General features: G+C 64.2%; 1 protein-coding gene across 5 annotated transcripts in view; it reads left to right on the forward strand.

The window, feature by feature from the left end:
* The window catches only part of ZNF385C (zinc finger protein 385C), a 71,172-nt gene that overhangs the window by 21,923 nt on the left and 32,939 nt on the right, over positions 1-16,310 (forward strand). For 3 of the 5 annotated variants that reach the window (XM_074927046.1, XM_074927047.1, XM_074927048.1), the window contains exon 2: positions 884-1,132. In XM_074927046.1, coding sequence (XP_074783147.1) covers positions 884-1,132 — 249 coding nt within the window. Of the gene's footprint in view, positions 1-883; positions 1,133-9,922; positions 10,013-16,041; positions 16,115-16,310 lie in introns of those variants that run through there. The other 2 variants (XM_074927049.1, XM_074927050.1) reach the window with 2 other exon arrangements.

Raw genomic sequence — 16,310 nt, forward strand, 5'->3', positions numbered from 1 at the left:
TTCGGGGACCCGCGGTCACTTTTGGGGTGCTCAGGCTGCAGTGGGGTGTCTCTGGGGAGAAACGCCTCGTCCCCGAGGGGAGCCGGCGGCACCTCGGCCCGGGCAGCGGGGACGGAGCCGGCGGTGGGTGCGGGACGGGGAAACACCGGCCGTGTGTGTGGGGGCGCCCAGGGCCCCCCGGGCTGCTGCTGCGCCGCGTCCGGCCGGGCCAGCGGCAGAACCCGGAGCCTCTGGGCTGGTCCCCAGCGCCCCGGGAGCGCAGAGGGGAGCCCCCGGGCAGACGGCGGGGGCATCGCTGCGGCGCACCCCCGGACACCCCGGTCCCCCGGCCCCAGCCCCCCGGGGTGTCTGGGCGTGGGGAGCCTGCGTGTTCTTGTGACGGCAGCTGCCGGCTCCAGGCCGGTAACAGGATCGCAGGGCTCGGGTGACCTTCGCGCCTCTCCCTGGCCCTGGGTGCCCCCCCAGCTCCCAGTTTGGGGTCGGGCTATGCGGAGGCGAAGGCCGCGGGAGGGGCTGATGCTCCCGCGGGCCCCGCGTTCGAGGGGTGAGTGCCCGTCCTCCCCCCGGCGCGGCGGGGCTGGGCTCAGGACCCTCGAGCAGCACCCGAGCCCTTCCAGTTGAGTTTCTTGCCCGCAGAGCTGGTTGCCATCCCAGCTCTGCCCTGGGCCAGCCGACGGTGCTGCCCGGGAGCCAACAGAAAGATTTCTGCTGGCACGAGGAGGGCCGGCGGTGCGGGAAGCTCGGACGTGGGTTATTCCTGCAGCACCAGCCCCCCGGGAGAGCTGCTGCTCCTCTTGCCTGATGCAGCTCCCTGCAGAGCTGGCACCCCTGCCCCCCGTCCCGTCCCTCCGTCCTCACGGCGGGTCTGTCCTTCCTCCCGCAGGCATGAAGCGACCCCTGAGCCCATCCCAGAGCCCCGAGAGCGGGCTGCGGCTGGTGGAGGCGGCCAGCGGCCCTCCCGGCCAGCCCGAGCAGCGCATGAAGCGGGAGAAGAAGCACCAGTCGTTCACGCTCTGCGAGGTCTGCAACATCCAGCTGAACTCGGCCGCGCAGGCGCAGATCCACTACAACGGCAAGTCCCACCAGAAGCGCCTCAAGCAGCTCAACAAGGGGAAGATGCCACCAGGCCAAGGTAGGAGCCGTCCCTCGGGCCCAGGGCCCCAAAGGCTGCCCCTGTCCGGGCTCGGCGCGCCGGGTCCGTGGGGCGGTTGGGAACGCTCTGCCGTGTCCTCGGCCTCGGTCGCTTGCTGCTCTGCCGAGTCCGGGGGCTTCCCGCCGGCACCGTCGGCCCTCGGGGGTTTTGGGGCCGGAGAGCCCACGCGACCGCGCTGGACGGACGGATGGACACGTGTGGGTCCTGTCCGTGGGCCAGGGCGGTTCCTGGTACTTCGTGTCTTTGTGAGCATCTTCCCGGGTTTCCGTAGCGGACTCGTGCGCATCCGAGGCGGTGGCTGGTGGCTCTGGGTTACTGGCTACCTGCTTCCCAGGGCCATCTTGACCCCGTCCCTCCAGCCTCCTGCCGCGCACAGTCTGTGACTACCGAGCTTGGCTTCTCTTGTCTCAAAATGCTGCTTCGATTTTTGGTGCTGAGGGTTAAGGATGGGCGGCTCAAAAGCTCAAACCACCCAAACCGTAATTTCAACTGTGGCTGGAGGTTTTGTTGGAAACTCTGATCTTCTAAAACTCCATTTTTCTGGTGGGGTGCTCTGCGCAGGCAACCCCCCGCCCTGGGGTCCCACCGGCCCTGTGACACGTAACGTCCTTGGCAAACTGTCCCCTTGTGCTGGTTTTGGCGGGGGATCTTGCTCCTTCCCCACAGTCCCAGGAGGGGCTCCCGGGGCTGGGGGGTGCCCCGGGGGGTCTCTGCCCCGCGACCCTCGTGCCTGTCAGCGCTGATGTATCGTCTGATGGGCCACGCGTGGCCTCAGAGCAGCCGAGGCGTCGGGTCGCTGTGTTCAACGGCCTCGATCTGGTCCAGTGAGACAGGGAGCACCAGCGCTGCAACAAGGGCAGGTTTTGTTTCCCGTTTAGGGCCCGATGCTTATCATAAAAGCCACTTAGCAGAAGTGGCAGCCACGGTGGCTCCATGCTTGACCTTGACAGGGTGTTTTAAGGTCCACGGGTTTGTTTCGCTGAGTGTTTAGGTGCTGGGCTGAGCGACAGGACCTCGGGCATTGCAGCAGAGGCGCCTTTTGTGACGTCCCCAAGCACCTGTACCCGCGCTCCTGGGGGGGCAGGTTTCTGTTCCACTTGCTGGTCGCCCCTGCGATGCGATGCTGGAGCGTAGCGCTCCGAGGCTGCTGTGAGCTGGGGACAGCTTCTCTTTTTGGTGGTGGAGCTGCTGTTAATTGCCTAATTCTTATAAAACACCTCCGCTGTGTTAGGGCTGGCAGGAGCAGTCCAGCGTCATCCCTCCAGGCGAGCCCGGCGTCCACTCGATGTTGTCAGCGGCTCCGGGAGGTGCAGCCACACGTTAAGGAGCGGCCAGGTGCAGCTCGGGACGGGCACGTCTGCTGGCGGCTGCACAAAGCCTCTGCTGAGGAGCAGCGAGGTCATCCCCGTCACGCTGAGCCCAACTAACCCAACCTATGGCTTCCTGCCTGGTTTTTCCCAAAATGTCACCCCAGTGACAGCAGCGCCCTCTCGGCCCCTCGCTGGGGGCACTTTCTGAGCACACAAGGGGGGCTGGTGCTTGTCCCTGCGGGCTGGGTGGGTGGGAGGGTGATTCTGGCCCCTCACCCGTCACCCGCGATGGGGCTGCTGGTACCCGACGGGGCTGCTGGTACCCGACGGGGATGCTGTGCCACCGGGCAGGAGCTCATGTGAGGGCAGGGACTCGCCTGCCCTCTGTGCCATCTGTTGGCATTTGCCCGCCCTGGGCCCGTGCCGCCTACTGCTGCAGATTTTCTCCTGCATCAATGCAGGGAAACAGCAAGTGTCACCCTTCAGCACCGACTGCCCAGCTCTGCCTGAGCCTTGCGGCCACGAGGCTTTGCCTGGTGTTAAGCAGCAAACCAAGGGAATTCGTCCTTCCCGGGGCTGGCACAGACCCCTCTGCCCAGGGCAGTGCCCGGCCGGGGCTTCCCCGGGACCCCGCTGCGGGCGGTGGGTGTCGCTGGCTGTCCGGGTGCAGCCCCCTTCGAGCCGTGCTGGGCGGCCGACCTGGCACCTGCTCTCCTTTCTGTACAGACCAATTAACGAGTTGGATTAATGAGCTGACGTCTCCAGAGCACTTTGTAGCTAATTGATGCCTTTATCTGGCGTGAGGGTGAGGAGAAGTTGCGGGGCTGGGGAAAGGGCAGGAATACGCTGGAATCCTGTAAAACGGGGCGTTTGGTGCCAGCCCCCCGCTCCCGCGCCCGCGGGGACTCCGCTGCGGAGCAAAGGGCTCGGAGTCCGGGCCCAGTCCGGTCAGGGAACGTTTGTTTAACAACGTCTGAGGGGTTGGCAAACAAACCTGCAAAACTTTTGCAAGCAGCAAAGCAGCAGCGGGCTGCAGGGTGGTAACGCCTGCCCTGTCTGCCCCCCCAGCCCCGGTCCGCGGGACGGGCGCTCACGGCAGCGTGTCCCACACGCGCGCGATGCTCCCGGCGTGACTCCTGGCCCATCGGCGTGGGGGGGTCCTGGGTGCGATCTTGGACCCGTGCTCCTCGCCAGCACTTTGCGTCCTGCTGAGCACCGAGTCTCCCCAAAGTGCTGCCGGGACCCCGCTCGGAGGATGCTGGTCCCCAGCAAACCGGGCGGGCAGCCGGGCGCTGCGGTCGGTGCCAGGGCCCCGGCTGAGCTGGGCGGGCCTTGGCGGACCCCTGGGGATGGGTCTGTGTAAATACCTGCTCCCGCTCTTGCCGGAGACCCGGCCGGCTGAGTTTATATCCATAAATTCCTGGCGTGGCAGTGGCTGTCTCTGTGCCAAATCCTGCCCTCCCTGGTGCTGGTTTTGTTTGAGCAAGGCCTGGGATATGCGGAGGAGCTGCTCCGTTCATCATCGTTTACTGACAGATGGAAATATCGCCTGCTATTTTAATGGGATCAGGGCTCATAAATTCCCGCCTGTAGTTTCCAGATTCTCCCCCTGGACCGGGCTGTGGCTCGACAGGACACTCTCCAGGGACGCGTTTCCCACCGAGCCAAAGAATCTCGGAGCGTGCGAGAACGCGCCGTGTGCTCCCGCGCCGGCCCTGACCTCCAGCTCGGTCGCAGCCTCGCGCTTTGCTCTGGCCCCGAGGTGGATTCGGCTTCTGCTGGCGCAGGGCTGCGATTTGCTTATGCGGGGAAATTACAGACGGCATCTGCTCCCCGGCCCCGTCCCGCTGCCCCCCCGCGGCGCCGTGCGGGACCCTGCTCGGCTCGGCGGGGGCTGACCTTCCCCCCACGCTTTTGGTTACCAATGTCCTTGCCAGCTTTGTCATGGACAGGCAGCCTGAGCGGGGGGGCGTGTGGCCGTGAAGCACAGATTAGGGCTGGGAACAGGCTGACGTGACGCCCGTGTCCTCCCCGCGCGGGTGCTGGGGGTCACCCGGCCCCGCGTCACCTGTGTGGGGAGGGGGGCTGATCCCCCAACCCAGCGGCGCTCGGCCCGTCCTGCCTTGCCCAGCTGAGCTGGGGACAAGCTCTGGGTCTGCTCCTGCCTGAGCCCCATCACACTCCTCTTGGAGCCCTTCACCGGCCGAACCAGCACCTTTGGGTGCTGAGGGAACGCACCTGCTGCGGGCATGGGAGCAGTCGCCCCTCCCCGGGCGGCTCCCGGCCCCGCCGCCCCCTCCAGCGATGGGCCCAGCCTGGCACAACCCCGGAGAGGGCAGGCTCGGGTGCCCCTGAGAGCGCGTCGGCACGGGGGGAGCCTTGGGAGGGGAGGGGGTGTTTTTAAAGACAATGGCTTGAATGAAATAATTGAGTGAGACAAAGACGGGATATTCCTCTGAGCTGGAATCTCTGTCTCGCACTGACATCTACAGCTACATCAAAGGCAGCTTCCGCAGACGCTGCTCGAGCTTCTCCCCTCTGGCTTCTCTCATCAGTTATTTCTGCAAAGGCTGTAGTCGCCTGCATCTCGTGGAGCAAAGCTGGGGAGGAGCTCCGCTGGCAAGCAGATGTGATAATCAGTATCATTACAATTTATTAGCTCTATGCCAGCCAGACCCCCAACTTAAAAACAAATTATTGTTCATTAGGCATTTTCTTGCAAGGCAAATCATAGATTTCTGTTGTCTCATGTTGAATTGCAGTGCAGGCGGCAATTAGATCCGGGGTGTCCACAGATGAAAGACGTTTTCGTGTCGCAGATGCCAGTTCAAATCCAACTGGGTCAAGAGTGATTTAATTACTGTCTGTGATTTTCAAGGGTGCCCGAGTGAGCTCGGTTTGCTGTTGGTGTCGTCGTGCTTCGGCAGCCAGGAGCCAGACCCCCCTGTTCTGGTGCCGAATGAGCAGAAAGAGCTGTGAAACCCCAAAATGGGAGCGGTGGCTCAGATGCAGCCTCTGGTGTGGCTTTTGGGCCGGGGCGAGGGCAGGGGACGAGGGGTTGCCACCTGCCCTCTTTATTCCTGGATGATCTCCGGAGCTGCCCGTCACGGGACGGGCTGAGCTGGAGCATTTCAGGAATCTACCCCCTCGCTGTCCCCTGCTCCCAAAAAAGGCCCTTCCACCAGTGTCCCCAAACAGTCACGGGATGTAAAGAGCAGCTCCGCTGACACGGAGCCGCTGTCCCCGGGCCCTGTCAGCTCGCATCTCGCTGAGCCGCGGCGGGGCCGCGCTCGCCTGCGGAGCGGGAGCCTCCCGCCTTCCCGGGCAGATCCGAGCTGACAGTGGCTCGCGCCCCCCTCGCCTGGCGGCCGTGGCACGGGCACCCTGCCCAGGCATCGTCCGTGCGAGCCCCGAACCCACCTTGAACCTCCTCCCCCGGCCCTGGGGGCTGCCGGGCATCTCCCCCAAAGCCAGCGCTGAGACCGGGTTGGGCCAAAACACGCGGAGCCAACCGTGTCCCCGTGCCAACCCAGGTCACCCCACGTGCCCCCGTGGGGTCACGTACCCAGACCCTCCCGGGGCTGCCCGGTGCTGTCCGTCCCCGCAGCCGCACTGCACGCAAATAACGGCTCCTTGCAAAGGGGAAGGTTCCGGTCTCCCCATTAGCCGCTGAAATGTCTGTCTGGGTGCGTTTGCAGAGCAGAGAGGTTTGAGATGAGCAGGGAAATCGGGGTGACAGCTTCAGCATCTCTGGGTCTGCGGCGGAGGGGACTCGGGGACCCCGTGGGAGCCTGTGCCACTCGGGGAGCCGGGGAGGGGCTGGGTGCTGGGGGGAAGCTGCTCCCCTCGAATGGCTCCTCCGTCAGACCCGGGGCCGCGGTGTGCGCAGGCTGGTTTATCCAGGGGGAGGCGATGGGCTCTGGTGTCAAACCAGAAGGGTCCCGGGGTGCTGAGCTGCCGAGCAGAGCCTGGTGTCCCCGGGTGTCCCCCAGCCCGTCACTGGCCTGGGCGAGCTGTCCCCAGCTGGGTCCCCACAGCCGGTTGTGCTGAGCAGGGCAGGTCCGTGGTCGTGTTCTGGGCTGGGATAACCCTGAGGGTAAACGAGTCCTGAAAACCACCCCGAGCATCGCCGGGGGAAGCAGCGCCCTGGCCTGGGGAGCAGCGGAGGGAGGGATCAGGGGGCTCTGACCCAGGCTGGTGGGTGTGTGGCTGCTCCGTGTCCCGCTCCGTGTCCCGCGCTGTGTCCCGCTCCGTGTCCCGCTCCGGCACTCGCCATGGCAGAGGTCAGCCACAGCTGGCGTTTCCTCCTGCCTTCCCCCTGCTGCTCTCTGCTGTCGGAGCCCTTCAGCTGTTCATTACCCAGAAAACACGTCCCAATGTAATTTTTTTTCACTTTCATGTTGTGCACAGAATCCTTTAATTGTCTTTAATAAACAGGGCGATGCTCAGTGGCGCTTTCTCTGCAATAAAATCCAATGTGTTCATTTAAACAATATGCAAACGTGCAGGATCAGGGTCTATTTGGGGACCAGCTTGGAGGGGGCCGGGATGTCCTCGAAGCCGGGGCGGGGGAGGTGGGAAGGTGCCCGGCTCCTCCGGCCATGCCGACCCTCCCCGGGAGCCTCGACCTGTGACCAGCCTCATCAGCCTGCGGGGACCTGCACCCACGGGGGCAAAGTCAGCTTTTCTGTCTTTCTCCTTAATTCCTGCAGCGGTTTGCTGCTCTCCTGCTTTCGGGAGTTTTGGGAGAAATTTGTCAGGGAAAGCAGCGGGTCCAGCTGACCCAGGAGCCGCGTCCGCGGCGCTGCCTCGCCTGGCACGGCCGGATGGGTCACGGATATGGGGAAGAGTTGCTGGGAGCGTGAAGGAGCAGCAGGTGTGTGGGGAAGGGCGGTGGGGAAGGGCAGGCACGGGCACTGGCGGGGGAACGTTCCCACTCGACCCCATCCGGGAGCTGGGGGTGTCGATGCAGCGCGTGAGCTCTCCCGAGCGCCACCGCAGCAGATCCGCGCCCTCCCCGCGTGTTAAAGGGTCTTTGACGTTCCGCTGCGCCGGACGCTGCATCTCCCCGGGTGCCGATCGATGACCCCGTGGCCAAACGGTAGCAGGGTTTGTATTTTAAGCTTCTGTAAATTCAGCGAAGGACAAGCATACGGAGTCCTCCTGCTCCGCTGGCCCCGGCTGCTCCCTTCCGCTGCGAGCAGCGATGATTAAAAATAGCTTTTCAGATCAGATTGGAATAACCTGGAGTCTCAGCGGGGGAAATCGGATGTTTTTTTTCACGTCTTAAAGATGCCATTTGAAGGCGTTGTTTGAAGAAGGGCAGTTGAGTGATTGGACATTTTCCCTCTCTCTCGGTATTCCCAGGCTTCTCCCCTCCCCGTCGGGGTGTGGGGAGGTCCCCGAGGTTCCCGGGGGGGTCGGGTGCTGTGCAGAGCTGGGGGGGAGCAGCCGCCCGGCCCCAGCCCAGCTGCCAAGGGGAGAGAAGCGGGGAGGGATTCACCCTGTCAACGGGAGCTGGCAGAAAAATCTCCATTCCACTAAATTATTTTTGTGCACCAAAAAAGCCATTTTGCGTGGAGAAAAAGGCCTGTGGGCTCCAGGCGAGAGGCACCGTGGGAGCCCCAACCCTCCCCGTGGCACGTCAGCCCTGTGCCAGCCCAGTACCTGGAGAAAGCGGGTCCCTCTTTCCGTCCTCTGGAAGTACCCCATTAACTTGCTCTCCCTCTGAACAGCCCAGCTATTCATTTTATCGTGGATTAATAACTGTATCATAATTAATCTCTGATTTTATTGAGTCCGTAACTTCAAATAAAAAAAATAAATTGATTAGCTGTTAACTTGCTGGAAGGATTTTCTTGATGCCCATCAGGGCACTGCCCCTCTGCTCTGCACCCTGATTTCTGGCCAGAAGCTTCAGGGATTTTTTTTCCTTGATGTATTATTCTAAAAAGATCCTTAAAATTTAAACTCTCGGCCAAAAACTGACGAAGAGAAGCTGCTGAGTTCCGCTCGTGCAAGCGCAGCCCGGCGCAGGCTGCTGTGTGACGCTCGGAGGAGGTCGGAGCCCGCTGCGGTGGGGTCTCGGGGGGCTGGGGTGGATGCTCCAGCTGCATCCGTGGGAGGGATTTGCCTTAAAAAAAAATAAAATAGAGGCCAAATGTGAAGAAAAGCAACTCAGATAATGTATATCGAGTATCATCTTCAGGTGGGCTGGCAGGCCGGTGCCTGGGCCGTGGGGGGCAGCGACCACGGGGGTGTCTGGGGGGGCAGTGGAACACGCGGCGGCTCCCAGTGCAGTGAGGGGACATGGGGGGTCTCACGGGGGCGGGACCCGTGTCCGAGAGGGCGAGGGGTGTCATGGCAGAGGGTGGGGAGGGGGCAGACACCGGGGGGGCGAGCGGCTGGCGGAAGGGCCGGGGTCATTTTGAAGGGGGGACCTGGGCAGCCGCTGCCGGCCGCACACGAACCTTGGTCACGGGCTTTTGGCCCCGCGCCCGCCCCCCGTTTGTCTCCCGAGTGTGAAACGGGTCCGACCTTCACAAGGTGCTTCGGGGGGGGCACCGGCCGTGTCCATCCACCGAGGACGCCGTGGCGCGGGGGGAGCGGAGAGCCTGGATGCGGAGCCTGTGCTCGGCGGCGCAGCCCATTCCTCCCCCGATAACGTGCCAAAATTTTGGTGCTGCTTCCTCCCCCCTCGCCCTCCCCCCCGCCACCTTTTTGGTAAAATCAGCCCCATTAAAAGGCCGAGACCGTTTCTTATCGGGGTTTATTATTTATTATAATATTATTTATTATAAAGGGGTTTAGTGCTCTGAGCCCCGGGGAGACGCAGCGGCCAGTGCCGTGCGCCCGCATGTCCGGCTGGTGCCAGGGCTGGGCTGGGCTCAGGGCTGGGCTTTGGGAAACCATCGCCTTAAACCAGAGCTCGGGCTGCCCGGGGGCTCTGGACCTTCCTGGGGGGGTTGGGTTGGTCCCGGTGGGACCGTGCGTGGGGGCTGAGCTGTGGACGTGGGGTCGCGGCAGGGCTGCGGCAGCCGGATCGGAGCGGGGAGCGGTGGCAGGATGGCAGAGCCAGGCCCACCCCGGCCCCCGCGCCCGGCGCTGCCGAGGGGCCTTGTCCCCAGAGCCGGGGCGGCAGAGGCCGAGCTGTGCGTGCCCAGAGGATGCTGCTGGCGGTGGCGATTTTTCCCAAAATCAGGAGGAAATTGCCTGATGTTATTTTTAAGCACTGTATTTTGTGAGCCAGTTATCCTTAATCTTGGATTTTGCTGTAATTTTCTTCCATTTGGTTTGCTATTAAGTTGCAACAATAGCATTTTATGGCCACTTAGCTCAGGCATGCGTCACACGTGATCTTAATTAGAAGTGGATTAAGAGCAACGGGGAACATGCAGCCATGGAATATTTCACGGTTTCCCATGTAGCATCAGCTCAGCAGATTTGGAAGAGGGAAGCCTGGGATTTGTTTTAAGTGGGGGGAAAATGGTAAAAGCGGCAGCAAAGCGGCAGCGCCCCTCGCTCTGCCCGCGGGCGCCCCGGCACAAAGGTACGTTCTGCTCCCCCGATGTCCCTGGGGAGGGGGGAGCACACGGGACCACGGATGGGGGTGGCTGCTGTCCCGCTCTGGTGTGGGAGGGAGGTGAAGTGAAGCATCCCACGGCATCCCACGGCATCCCACGGCATCCCACGGCATCCCACTGCATCCCACTCCCATGCTGGCTTCTGTCACCAGGGATTAGAGGTGACAATAACGAGGCCACACCAGGCTGTGGGGCCACCCTGGACCGAGGCACCGTCCTGGGGCTGAGAGGGCTGGGGGGGGTGTGGGGGGGTGTGGTGGTGGTGCAGGGTGACAGCCATGGGCAAGTGACTTGTTGGGGGTCTCAATGGACAGTGAGACCGGGCACGCAGCTCATCCCGCCAGGCCCCCAGCCCTGGGCCCCTCTCGCTGCGCCTCGGGCTCGCCTGCTTCTCTGCACGCGTGTGCACACGCGTGTGCTGCTCTCCCGGAGAAAAGGGGGGGGGCGTTTAAAAAGAAGAAGGCAAATGGGGAAGGGAGGGAGGTAGGACTGAGCTGGATGAGGGCGAGCAAAGGTTTGTGGGTAGTGTAAAGCTGTCACTGTGATTTAGGGTCGGCTGGTTAAACTGGTTTATGTTCGCAGACAGTAAGTCGTAAGCAATATAAAATTTTCTATGAAGAGATGATCTCCCCTCGTCATGCTTTATGCCGTCTTTCCCAGAGTGATCTCTCCTTTTTATAACCCCACGGTTGGGCGGAGGGAGAAAACCGGATTCCGGCCACATGAGAAACGGCGACAGGCTGGGTCTGCGCCTGGGGGGGCAGCGAGGAGCCGGGGGGCTGAGCCGCGGGGGGGTCGGTCCCGCAGCCTGACCCGGGCGCCTGCACCCGCGTTTGGGCTGCGCAAGGCCGGGCAGTGCCGCGAGGGGCCGGGGGGCTGCGATGCCCCTGCCCGCGGCGGGGACCCACCCGGGGGTGCCGGGGGGGGCCCCTGCGCCCTCGTGTTTCCCACCAGCACAAGGCCCTTCCCCTGCGGCTCAGCGCAGGGCGGCGTTGGGGGAGCGGGACGGCCTTTCGCTGCGGCGTTGCGCCGTCGCCTCAGGTTTCCTTCCCTCTTCTTGCCTCCGAGTTGTTGCTGCTTGTTGCAAACTCGCACACAATGCTGCTCCGGTTCACCTTTGATATTTTCTCCAGCCGTGGATTTATGAGCAATAGTTTCATTTATTTTGCCGGTGCCGTGCCAGCGGGAGCGTCCCGGCGTGCTCTGCGCCCTGGCGTGTGCCCGTCCCCCCGGTGCCGCCGGTCCCCGGGACCCCCCGGGGGGCACGGAGCTGAGCGGGGACCTCATGGCCGAGACAGCAGCATCCCCCCCCCGGCTAATTAAGCATCATGAAGGTTTTGGGTAGCTGGTTGCCATGCCAACCTCCAGCTGAGCTGATGTGGGGGCTCAGGAGCACCGCGACCCCCCCCGGGAATCTGCATGGGGCTGGGGGGAAGCAGCGTGGCAAACGCGTTTCACCCTCCCGCCAGGAGGATGAGGAGGGAGGAGGAAGGCAGCTGCCCGGGGGCCGTGGGGCTGCGTGGCCCAAGCTGCTGAGAGCCTCCGGCGTGGCCGGGCCGGGGGCGCTGGGGCTGGACGCCCGGCGAAGGGGGGGCACCGGCGGACGTGCTGGCGAACAGGGCGCCGGGCTGCGGGGGTCGAGGCCCAGGAGCCAACGGGGGCTTTTGGAAGGGGGGGGAGGGTGCCCACATGGCTCCACCAGCCGCTCCCGTTCATAGCCCTCAGGGCACAAAACCTCTCCCAAACATTTCCGAGCCTTTGTGCTGCTCTTGATGCCGAGGATCAGGGGTCAGGTGCCGGTGGGCTCCGGGGTCCTTCCCGGGAGCGCTGGGCGAGCTCGGGGTTTCAGACGCAGTCCCGGGTTTGTGACCCGCGTGTGCGCGCCCGGGGCTCGGCGCCGGGCGAAGGGTTTCTCCGCGCGCTGGAGCGTGGTGGCAGGTGAACGCTCTGCCCTGCTTCTGCCGGGAGGGCCCCCCTAAATTAGATGGAAAATATTACACTCTCTGAAACTATTTACAGGTGTAATTCCCATCCCTTTTCCTGATAATTAAATATTTTTAGGTCATCCAGTTTCTCCACCCTATTTGCAGACCTGTCCTGGATGCCTTTGTAATTAGACATCTCCCTGTGAAAGATAATTAACGTGAGCACGGCCCCGCTCCCGTCCTGCCCCCCTGCCCGCGGCGGTTCCCACATTCAAGCGGTTGCTCGTCCTTGGGGCTCCTCGCGGGCACCCCGGGGCACGCCAGAGCCCCGTCCCCTCGGGGGGTGACGATGGGTGGAGGAGCCCCCCCAGACCTGGGGACACGGCGACCGTCCTCGGCGGTGACACCCGGGCAGCAGTCACCGCGGCCTCGTTAATGCTGAGTGTGCACATTCAAGCACTTTTAAGCTGCTTTTTGAGGTGGATCCTTGCTAAAACGAGGGGGAAATAATGTTTGAACGCTTCGCCCTGCAACAAAAAGGCCCTTAATGGGGTAGTTTCCATCGCGGTTTAGAGCTGAGACTTTGCGCCGGAGCTGGGATTAATGAAAGGGCAATATTGTTCTCTGCTCCTGGAACGGGGAAGATTAAAGCAGCGCAGAGAGGAAAAGCCGAGGCGTTTGGCTGTTATCCTGGTTCTTCGCAACGCGATGGGACCAGACCTGCCCTTGGTGGGGAGAAATGAGGTTAAACCCCAGCCCCCCCCCAGCCGCAGGGGCTCCTGGCTGCGGTGGGCAGCAGCGGGGGTGTGTGCCCCCCCCGGGACAGCCAGCCAGGGCCAGGGCTCACCCCTCCACACAGATGCGTAAAAGCAGAAATCTGCAGGAGGAATTCATTAAAAAGTCAGGGCGCCCCGAGCTGATCGGGGCGGGCACCCGCGGACTCAGCGGTTTGACCGGGTCCCTGTTTATCGGCAGGGGGGGGTTGCGGTGGGGTCGTGGGGGAACGGGAGCTGCAAACGCCATCCTCTTTGTGTGGGAACCCCCCGGGGGGGATTCAGCCCTTCAAATATGTTATCTTAATCCCAAGCAAACTCGGGAGCAGGAAAGGTCAGCGCCCGCCTTCCTGGCCTGGCGGGGGTGAACCGCCAGCGGCTGCTCCGCGCCTCAGCCTTCTGCTCCGAGGGGGCTCAAGTTACAGAGCAGAAGAAAACCGATACTCGTCCTCCAGGTGTATCGGTCTTGATGCTATCTGGCGTCTTTCACCCCCAAATTATACCCTAAATCCTCAGTGAACAAAGTCAGCCAGAAAGGCTCTGGGAGGCTCAGCAGAGCTGGGGCGGGGGGAGCTTCCTGCTGGGTTCTTTATCCCTCTGCCTCCCTTCTCATTTTTTGTCGTGTTCATTGCCCAATTCTGGCCACTGTTTGCCAGGCTGCTTCTGGAGTGTAAGCTCAGGGAGAGCCTGTCCTGGTCACCTCTCAGCCAGTGAGGAGTTTAACACTGCCCTCAGTAGGTTTCAGAGTAATCGCTCTGTTGTGTCTCCTGGAGCCTGTCCTCACCAGGAGCCCAGTGAGTCGGTGGCGTCAGGGACAGCGCGATGGACCCGTTCTGCTTCCCAAGGGCCCTCCCCGTCCCCCCGCCCGCCCTTTCCCTCTGAGCCGCTGCAGGCGCCTCCTGAGCAGACCTGCCCCAACAAGCCCGGCTCTGCGGCGGGGGCGGGCGAACGCTCCCCCTCTGAGTGCAGGTTTGGGATTTGCCTCCAACGGGACACGCACGACGAGCTGCAGGCTGAGGAGTGCTGGGGGGCTGCGGCCGCGCCGGGCAGGGGGCTGGTTCCAACGCTCGGCCTTCGGTTAACAACCCGTGGGGAGGAGTAGTGCCCGGGGGGGGCAGCGTCTGACGCAGCGATGCCCGTTGGCTTTGATTTTTTCTGCGTGTCACCCACGGGGTTACGCGGGGATGGGGAAGCCGGGTGTCGCGGCCCCGTCGCGGCTCCGGTGAGGACGCTCGGCAGCGGCAGCTCCTCCCGCAGAGGACGCGGTGGGAAGAAGCGGCCGCAGGCTTTGGTCGCGGGGGCGCGGGGCGGCCGGCGGTGCCCTGGGAGGGTGACACGCGTCTGGGCCCGGTGGGAGGGTTTGTGCCGCTGCCGTGTGCCAGCACCGGGGTCCACGTACAAATATAGCAAGTTATGCAGCGCCGGACCCACGCTGCGCCGCGGGGGAATTCCAGCGATCCGCCGCGGCTGGGCAGGGGAGGGCAGGAGGCGCTAATGGCAGGGGGCTGTAATCAGCACCTGCAATTAGCCTCTGCCCCAGCTGGCCTCAAAGCCTCGGCCATAAAACGCGCCGGCCCACGCTGCCGCTCCTCGCCCCCACGTCACGGCAGCTCGGTGGTGCCAGCCAGGACCTGCCCGCCCGGCGGGGCCAAACTCCGCGTTTGCCGATGAGCTCGAGGGGCGGAGGGTGGAGTGTGGGGGCTCAGGGCTGCACGTCCAGCCCGCCTGGAGGTCGGGACTCGCCAAACTTGCCCGTGGCTTGTGGTTGCCCTGGGGATAAGGAGAACAGCGCCTGGATGGTTGTGAGCCGCCCCCCGCCCCGGCCTTTACACCTCCTTACACCTCGATCCTCCTTACACCTCCACGCTCCCCTCTGCTTGACACTTCTGGCAGTAACACCAAACTGCCGATGACATTAAACAAATTAATACCGGGTTTAAATAGCCGGCCGGGAGGCTGGTAACAGGCGGCGCGGGCCCAGCTGTCAATCCCAGATTAGCGAGTGCCGGGGCTAAACTTACTGCTGCTGCTACCGGCCCCCGAAAGCAGATACCCTGCGCGGGGTACGGAGCCAGCCGAGCCCGGGTGGGTGCTGGGGAGGGACCCACCGGCTGCCTCTGACGGCTCTGGGTGCTTTTCAGAGCACCAAAATGCAGGAATTTGGCCTGAAAGTGCCTGGTCCAGCTGCGGCGTCGGGGAGGGGGATTGGGCACCGCGTGGTTTCCATCTTTGTCTTCGCTCTGCTCGAGGCTGGAGGAGCAGCCGAGGGGCTCCCGCAGCCCCGCGCTGCGCTGTTGGACTCGAGGGAAGAGTTCAAACCCCTCCCAGTTCTCCTCTCCCTTTCGGGGGGGGGGGGAAGGTGGTTGTTTCCTCTTTTCACAAGCAGGTTTTTCATCGTTTCCCTCTTCAAAAGGCACCACGCAACCAAGTCATGAACCTCCAGCTCTGGAGGCCAAAAACTCAGCACAGAGAAGGTGCCGCCGGGGCGTTCCACCCCCCAACCTTCGCCAGCGAAAGCGCCGGGGAGGGCAGCGCGCCCGCGGCTCCGGGGCTGGTGCAGAGCCCCAGTGACGGGGGGCTGGGGGGAGCCCCCACCCGGGGCAGGCAGCCCACGTCCCCCCGCGTCACCCCGTGTGGCGTCGCTGCGGCTGGATCGGCCCCTGAGCCGGGCAGGGACACGTGGCCACCGGGCAGGGACACGTGGCCACCGGGCAGCGTAGCCCCTGCTGCCCCTTTCCCCGGGGGCCGCGGGTTGTCCGGCACCCGCCCGGTGCTCCGGGGCTGGCCGGGGGGGCTCGGGGGTCCCTCGCCTGGGTGTGGGAGGAGGGGGGTGAGTTCGTGCTGCTGCTCCTGGGCAACTGACGGCGTCTCGATCGTGAACCCCAAAAACCGGGGGCCACGCTGGTGGCCGGGGGGGTGTCCCACAGTTGGGGGGGGCGGCCGGCTCACCCCGCACCCCTGCCCGACCCCCCAACCAGCTCTCCCCGAGGGGGGCCCCGGGCACTCGGAGGGAGATGTCGGGGCGCAGCCGAAGCCGGTTGTGGGGTCCCTCCTCCCTCCCCCTCAAAGTTTCTTTGCTCCGACAGCCCCGGGGCGGAGCGATCGCGGGGGGGCTCCCCCCGGCCCCCCATTACCGGCACCGCCGGAGGCTTTTCCCCCCCGCGGGGCCGAGGGGAGGGCGAGGGGCTCGCACCGCCCGGGGGCACCGAGCTGTTAATGGGGGGGGGGGGCGCGGCTGAGCGGTGGCTGCGAGCCCGCCCCTGCCCGCCCCTGCCCGCCCCCCCTGCCCCCCCCTGCCCGCAGCCCAGCCGGGCGAGCGGGAGGCACCAGCAGCGCCGAGCCGAGGCAGCCGCATCCAAAATGCTTCTAGGTGGGTGAAACGCAACTCCCCCCCCCGCCGCGGGAGCAGCCGGCCGGGGGCTGCTCAGCCCCATCGCACCCCCATCTCCTCCCCCCCCCCCCCCCAACCTGCCCCCCAATCCTCGGGAGCGCCGTCGGCGGAGCTCGCTGGGCGCTGGGGGGGGGGGGGCAGGAGCCTCACACCGACCCCCCGGCAGCGAGTAGGG

This window comes from Athene noctua, chromosome 25, assembly GCF_965140245.1.
Source record: "Athene noctua chromosome 25, bAthNoc1.hap1.1, whole genome shotgun sequence".
In the NCBI taxonomy this organism is placed as follows: domain Eukaryota; kingdom Metazoa; phylum Chordata; class Aves; order Strigiformes; family Strigidae; genus Athene; species Athene noctua.